General features: G+C 41.0%; 1 protein-coding gene across 3 annotated transcripts in view; it reads left to right on the plus strand.

The window, feature by feature from the left end:
- The first annotated feature begins 3,208 nt into the window (after positions 1-3,208).
- celf4 (CUGBP, Elav-like family member 4) overlaps positions 3,209-8,291 on the plus strand; it is a 140,857-nt gene continuing 135,774 nt past the window's right edge. For 2 of the 3 annotated variants that reach the window (XM_047805562.1, XM_047805563.1), the window contains exon 1: positions 3,211-3,897. In XM_047805562.1, the coding sequence (XP_047661518.1) occupies positions 3,492-3,897 (406 nt within the window). In that variant the 5' untranslated portion in view covers positions 3,211-3,491. Of the gene's footprint in view, positions 3,898-8,291 lie in introns of all 3 variants that reach the window. The other variant, XM_047805564.1, reaches the window with a different exon arrangement.

Consider the following 8,291-nt stretch of genomic DNA (forward strand, 5'->3'; position numbering starts at 1 on the left):
GTTCTCAGCGTTCAAAAATGTGAGTGAACACATCTCCTTAGACTAAAGGAACAATCTCCTCAAACATCCGTGAAATTGCTCTTCATTTGCATATTGTAAACGTGCACCCAGTTGCTGACTTGATTGCACTAATTTCATTCTGTATGCTGTAATGCGGGTTGTTTGTTCCCTCATAAGATGCTGTCTGGAGCATTTATTGTTCAGACGAGATTTGTATCCTAACTCCACTTGAAATTTCTGAGCTCGCCCGAGGATCTCTTGCATCCGTAGCCATTACTGTGCACGTACGGGTGCTCGGTAGGGGACTGCACCGTCTCCTGTGCACGCCATGCTCGTAAGTGAGTTGTAAAGAAATGCAGCTTTGCAGGCATTTTTGCACACGTATGAGCTTCAAGTGCTAAATTCAGAAGCTACAAGTGTGTGTATGTGCGTGTGTGTGTGTGTGTGTGTGTGTGTGTGTGTGTGTGTGTGTGTGTGTGTGTGTGTGTGTGTGTGTGTGTGTGTGTGTGTGTGTGTGAACGTCGAGTTGTTTTGGCACATCTAGTTGTTGCATCATATTCGATTCGCCTCTTCCTTTAAATAACACACATCCTGCTGTACCACATTGCAGAAATCGTTAAAATCCAGATCTGCTACATCTCTCACACTTTGGGATGAAAGTGTATTGTCAGGATATGTGTCGATTCGTTGTTGTTGTTGTTTTGTTAGTTAATTTGTTTGTTAGTTTGTTATGCTGGAGGTGTTGATACAGGAGCCAATAATTTGTGGCCATTACATAAAGGACATTACAATACATAACATTTGTAGTTAACATCACAGTACTAATTCACTGCAAGTAATGCGAACAAGGTAACACAAGTTCTCACAAGCCTCAGTTATAGGTTAGAAGGTTAGCGTAGGTTAGTGATAAGATGAAGATCGATTAATGCAGAGAGAGAAGGATGAACTTCATGGTTCATGGTTAAAAAATTATAATTAAATGATATCATTTACAAGAAGCTTAAAGTAAAATATCACTGCTCAACTCAGCTTTTTAAAGTCATCTGAATTTAAATTGCATAAACTGCAGAGACTAAACTGCACCTTTTCCCACTGTTGTCAAATGCATAATAGTAATAATAGTCCAAATCACGTTAAACACACAATCAGTACATTTTTTTCTGTTTATAAAATAGCACTTGATGCAGAACATCCTAGAGAGAGTCTTATATTTTAAGGACGGAAGTGTGAGGCTTAGGTGTAGAACAATGGGTTAAAACGACCTTAATTTACAAAAAAAAATTAATAATAATTAAATCATTGAATGCACTTTCATTATGTAGAAAGCAACATTTGTACTTCCATGCATTCCTTAAGCGATTTTGAGTTTTGGAATTCATTGATAGTGTCCAGATTTAGGTTAATTTTGTACTAATCTCTAAAGAACACAAGTCTCTGTGCTTTAATGAAGAGGCTGAGCAAGCCGTCATCTGCCAGGGTCACAGCTCACTAAGTACTGTAGCACTCCCGAAATTTTTGTCTTTATAAAAACACTCCTTGAAATAATTGAAACAATAGAATATAATAAAATACAATATAATAGAAACATTAAAACAATAAACACCAAAATGTTATCAGCATAAATCTCAGTATTGCCAATCAAAATCATTAACATCTCAGTTTTATGCTTGGGATGTATGACTTTGGAGAAAATTTTCTGTCAAATAGGGGAAAATAATAAAAAAATTGCATGTTACATTTGCAGAACATCTAAATGTATGAGCTTATAATGAAATTACTGCTTTGGCTTCATAGCCACGCTATAATTCTACATGCTCCGGGGATTTGAGTAAAGTACCTACAAAGCTAAAATGATTTACATCAACATGAGATAGCTATGACTCATTGAGTCTGCATGGATTATAGGGGTAATAGACTTCTCAGAGATGTGATTGGAGCTTAGAACTGGGATGGCTAGAGAGGTATTTCTAGTGTGGCAGCTGCCCCAATGTTCCACCAAGTGGCCACGCCCTTCTGTTCTGTTTGACCTAGTCGTGGACACGCCCCTCGCACGGACAGGGAGAACAACAGCGTTTGAGAGGCCAATAAAATTGGTAATATTATTAGTAATGAAATAAAATTTATATAGCTATTGTGTCATTAAAAAAATAAAAATAACAACGAGCTCTCTAGGTTGCACTTTACATTTAGTTTCCACTTTATCGAATGGCTTCATTTTGGCTATTTTTGACAGGAGCTTCTACCCAATGTCTTACTAGAGACCACTTTTTATACGACATATAGGTAAAATATATACTATAACGTGACTACACAGAGGCGCACGCTTTCACAAACGGCGCTGCTTGTGCGCGAGCTCGCGGTCTTTCTTATTTTTCGTCATCGTCTTCTTCACCTTCTTCAAAAATACCAGACGCATATATATATATACCCACTCTATTCTATATATAAATCAAACATGTGTTTTTTTTTTTTTTTTACATTAGTCATATGTAAGAAAAACTACAGTAGTATCTCATGAGCGCGCGAGAGGTCCTTCGGTCCTGTGTTCCTGCCATTATTTCAGCACCAGACGCTGTCCGTATTTCAGCACTCACTCGCTGTTCACGCGGCTGTAACTCTGTAATTCAGACCAAACAGTAACTGACTCAGAAACAAGCAACATGTAAACGTCAATCTGATCAATTAACCATCGTTCAGAGGTAATGTATGAGCATGATTACAACCGTGTCGTGACAAATAACTGCGACGCTAATCCTTTGTTAATATGTTGCATTTTGTTTCATATTTTAACGCCTAATATTTCGTCCTGCCTACAAACGAGAGGTTTGTGGACGCTATGGCCAGCTAACATTCCGTCTTTCACGGGACATCATACAAAGAACTCTACAAACGGTGTTATTTTACTTCATTTATAGTACCTCTCCCCTGGCGGAATGCACCATTTTAGTTATAGGGGAGGCAAAAGAGAAAGTAATAGAGTGCGTTACGTATTAAACCGTATATTATTACACAAAGTAATATGAAATGATATACTAAGTCTAGTTTTTAAGACAACATTTAATACAGTAGTTTTTGATCTCGGATGTACTCTGAGATTCTCGTACACACTATGCCTCCTCCCCTACACTTTAGTTGGATTTGGTGCAACCCTGTACGTTTAAACCGAGAGAGGACACCCGTAGCGGCTTCCCGATGCAAAAAAGAAAATAATATAAATAAATAAATAATAAAAGAGTAGCTAGAAGCAGAGGCGAGGGGGAACGGAGGTGTAAATACAAAGCGATAGCGCTCTATTTCTCTCTCTCTCTCTCTCTCTCTCTCTCTCTCTCTCTCTCTCTCTCTCTCTCTCTCTCTCTCTCTCTCTCTCTCTCTCTCTCACACACTCTCTCTGCGTTTTTATGAAATGAACAACTGAAGAGGGCAACATATACAGGGGACGCGCATCCGCGCCGGGAACGAGCTTTCGTCGTATCTAACTCATTCCACGTTACATGTTTATACGCGCTTGTAAATATTTGCCCGCTACTGCAACTGTAGATCGGGAGCTGCGCGTGACATCCCGAGACTGTCTCACGCACTTCGGAGGACCAGTCGCTGACTTGCCGCCTCTTCTGATCAACGGGTCGCCGTCGACGATGACAACTTTAGCGAACGGACAGGCGGACGCCGCGGTGCACGTAGCGGCTGGCGCGAACGGGCTCGTGAACGGAATAAGCCACGGTCACGGCGCGCCGGGCTGCGCCACCATTCCCATGAAGGACCATGACGCCATCAAGCTGTTCGTCGGCCAGATCCCGCGCAACCTGGACGAGAAGGACCTGCGGCCGCTCTTCGAGGAGTTCGGCAAGATCTACGAGCTCACCGTGCTGAAGGACCGATTCACGGGCATGCACAAAGGTAGGGGACCCGGGCTCGGGCTTGTGGCGCGCGCTCGTCACGGTCGCCGTGGAAGCAGAGTGTATAATGGATTATTAACACGGTGCTATTTGTTTCACCACGCAGAAACTGATATTACGAGATATCAAGTTTTCTTTTTGTTTGTTTTTTATGTGTGTGTTTGTGTGTGTGTGTGTGTGTGTGTGTGTGTGTGTGTGTGTGTGTGTGTGTGTGTGTGAGAGAGAGAGAGAGAGAGAGAGAGAGAGAGAGAGAGAGAGAGATTACAAAGTTTATTTGTGTCTATTTTATTTTTCCCAGTGAATTCCCCAGTGCATTATTACTGTAATCAATTTTATTATGATAAGAGTTTGAAGGAACGGGCATCTGCTTAGGTCTTCACTGTTGTAAATATGCTGAAATTGTGGCCGGGGTCCTTTCTGCACAAGCGTGTGTCTATATGTGTGTGTGTAGCTGGCAGATGTGTGTGTGCGCGCGTGGCAAGCGTGTGTGTGCGCGTACATCCACACATCACGACAAAAGGTCGGCACCGTATTTAGCACGACTGAGACGAATCCACTGTTTGACATTTTCACTGACAGCACACGAGACTTTTATAGTGTAATAATACGGCATTAGTACTACACATAAAATGAAGGTTCCACATCGAACCGCTTAGAAAATGTAAAGCCTTTTACTTGTCCTAATTTGGAGAACCCTAAAACGCACAACTGATGGTTTCTCTGTCAAAAACTATTCCATGCTAAGAGGTTATGTAAATTTCAATTATCCAAGGAATCCTTAAAGGACCGATGAATGACCACTTATTCATATGGTGTACCTTTAAAAAAAATCAGACATATGCTTTTTAATAGCTCAATTACTCAAGATTACAGGTTGTTCTCGGTTAGAACAACTGGTTCTTTGGTGTCCCTGTAGGAGAATCCTTAAAGCTATAACAGAGTGTTGCTCTATCGGAAAGGTACACAGGTCCAACTACAAAAAATATTATAGGGGTTAAAGAAATGTTGATGGTCTGACGAATCTTTAAATAACTCTACAGAATTTAGGATTTTTTTTTTTTGATTTTTTTTTTTTTGGCATTAGGACATTATGTTTTTTTATGGCCCATTTACTGGAGATTTAATCTAATGACTCTCAAGTAAAATGAATCAAGTTGTACTTCCACTACTCTTGCTCCATTCACAAGTCATGATTATTCTGCTTTGTGCATTCTTTGTTTCTTCCGGTGCACCAGTTGATCTCCCAGCAGATCCAGAGCACATCCTTTGCTTTTGCACTCTCTGACACCACCGGCTTGTTCGTGCAGAGTCTTAATTATTGCCGTCACAGGAAGCCCGCGGTGAGATCGGGAAGATGAATTCCCAAAAAATGCTTCGACTCGCGTGTGCCAGGGGATCTCCCCTGAACCTCGTCCCTAGGGTGCCATTATTTCCCAGTTCCGTCTAATTGATCTGCTTCACCCCGGAGGACATTGCAAGACTTGGGGGTCGTTTTCGTATCTAATAGAGCCATCCATCCCCAGGAGAGCGGGGACAACATCCTGGTCCTATGCTAAACAAAGAGTGCTGGGTAATGATAGCGTTAAATATATGAAGCAGCAGAACAAATGGTTGCGAGCAGAGTGGAGACGGCGACAGAGGCGGAGGGAAGAGCTTATCTTTTATTAATACGGCACTGTAGTAGTGACTCCCAGTTCGGCAGTTAATCATGTTGGCCTTGAACTATGGATGTCCACATGGGCTGATCCTAAGAATTGACTATTTCCAGGGATATATGGCTTTCCCTGAGTCTTGCACAAAGTCTTGTTCATTAGTAGTGCTAGCAGTCTTCATACATAGAGTAGATACTCTCATACTCTCTTTGCCTGCCAGGGACACAAGTTGCATCATTCACTGATCGATTATGTGTGTTTCTTCCTACAGGCAGTTTCATTTATTTGTCACAGATCTCTGGATTATCAAGCACGCTCCTCTGTTTCTGTGCCTTATTTATAACACATGGAGTGAAATGGGAAAGTTGTTAGTGTGCCTGCATACAGAATTCCTTGTCAGTCATTTACACTTGGTCATGTTTCAAATACCTATCTGGATGGCCTAGAGTTGTTGGAGTAATTGAGTAGAACATTGGCGACCATTATGATATTCAGTAAATTAGGCAAGGCTTCGATCTTGTCCTAAAGCTGCCGTAGACTTTCCATAATCTGCGTTTGATTTGTTGATTCTGCAGCCCTGTCAGCTCTTTTAGGATTTTTTTTTTTTTGCTTATGCTAGAGAGGCCTGGACTTTACAATATGAACATATTGCTTGGGGTTTATTTGCCATCCGTCCGTGAGAAGGTATAAATGCAGCTGCTCATCCTGCGATGAAGGATGCAGATCCTCCTCCACGCTAAACAGATAGATGATACCCATATGCTGGGTAATGGCTGTGTTAAACATAAGCGATTGGGGATGGAGGTAAAGCAAGAGGGGGGAGCTTATCTTTTATTAATAGTGCAAATGTACTAGTGACTCCCAGTCTGATTGTTAGTCATGAGTGCCTTCTCAGCCTGATTCTCAGATGTATGACGGCGTTCCTGCATGTTCTGGATAATTCTTGGTTTTAATAGAGAAGACCTGGCTGCTTATTGCAACCTGTTGGGTTTCTCTAGCCATGTTGGTATCGAGAAGTGATGTTACACAGCAGCTCTATCTGTATCTGCACCTGAACCTGTATTCAGAATTAAACTTGAAGTGTGTGTCCTAAACCATACATGGATTTGTTTTGTTTCGTTTTAAACAGAGACTGAATCCTGTATACTGATCCCTGCCTGTCCATGATTATTAGAATTATAGAAAAATAAAATAGTAGCCTAATTCAAACCACGACCTTGACCAGGGAGTTAATGAGTAAATGCTCTGCGCATCATAAATGTTCACTTCACTGAACGTGGTCTTTCTTTGTTGTGCAAATTCATATCTGACCCACAAGTTCTAAATCTTACCCACAATAGTTAAAGCCAGATGCTGTTTCATACAAAATTTAGAAGCAAAACAAAAACACATTATTTGAATGACAGACACGTATTCAGTTTCATGCCTCGTCCTCATCTTTGTGACTCCCACATTTTATTTGTATTATTCGGTTGTTAGGAACATCATTCATTCCCATGTTGCGTTCTTGAGAAATCACAACTCCTCCGCCACCACGCTTCACTCTTCTTCCTACCCCATTCCCTCCTCCAATGTTCTGTCTCTCTATTTCATCCTTCTCTCCTCATCCGTCGCCCATTCACGATGCTCAAAGGCATCCTTTCCCTTCTTTATTCACTCCGTCATCCGTCTTAACATTTTTTAAATTCAGAATTAGATTCTGAGAGTCTGCAAGCGAGCTCCTGATCCCTGTAGACCTGTAAACAGCAGCCCGGCTAATGGAAATGGCACTACCTCAAGATAAATACACATTTTCCTCAAGCTAAACGGCAAATATTAGCCTCACGGAAACGTCTGCTCCTTGCAGGAAATGATTGCTTGGATTGCTTTGTTGACAAGACAAGGCGACGTCGAGAAGTCTTGCCAAAAGACCTCTGCAGATACTGATGGGATGTTTAATTAATTTCTGAGGCAATGTGAGTCGTGTTTTTAAACAGGCTGCAGAACAGTGGAAACGCGCAAGAGCAAACTGTTGTGCGGTTGTGCCTTAAGCAACGAGCTGCCCTTGCAAAAGTAGAGCATTTGAAGCTGCGACGTAGAGCGTGGGTGGTGAGGGACTATGTTGGATGCCATAATAAAACATGTAAGAGAAGAAGCTTTCCATTTCTCACTGCACTGCTAAATTTGCAGCCTCTATTTTTATGATCATTGGTTTGCACATACATGAGGGATATATATATATATATATATATATATATATATATATATATATATATATATATATATATATATATATATATATATATATATATATATATATATATATATATATAAACTAGCCATGATAGTTACTCTGTACAACAGTTATCTAGCTATTAGGGGGAAAGGGGCTTGGGTGTCAGACAGGAAGAGTGATGTAGAAGAAACATTGGATTTATTAGAAATAGAAGGGTGGAGAAAGCAGGGCACATAAAGCAGCTTAGATTTATGAGGAAAAGAAAGTGAAATATGTTTAAGGGAAGGATTGAAAGAGGTTAAAAAAACTGCCGGGTGGTTTAGCAATGGACGATTGCATCAGGAACAAATGAGGTAAAATAGCCTGTCGAAGCACAGGAGGAAATACAAACCTTGATAGGTTGGAGTTTGGTGAGCAGAAGAAAAAAAAAAAGAATTAAAGAAAGATATAGGTGCCGGAGTAGATTTGGGTTTAAGTGGACAATGCGTCCATTCTCCGGCGATTTCATTTGGCAGCTCGGCGTGACTC

The sequence above is a fragment of the Tachysurus fulvidraco genome, chromosome 21 (assembly GCF_022655615.1).
Source record: "Tachysurus fulvidraco isolate hzauxx_2018 chromosome 21, HZAU_PFXX_2.0, whole genome shotgun sequence".
NCBI lineage: Eukaryota > Metazoa > Chordata > Actinopteri > Siluriformes > Bagridae > Tachysurus > Tachysurus fulvidraco.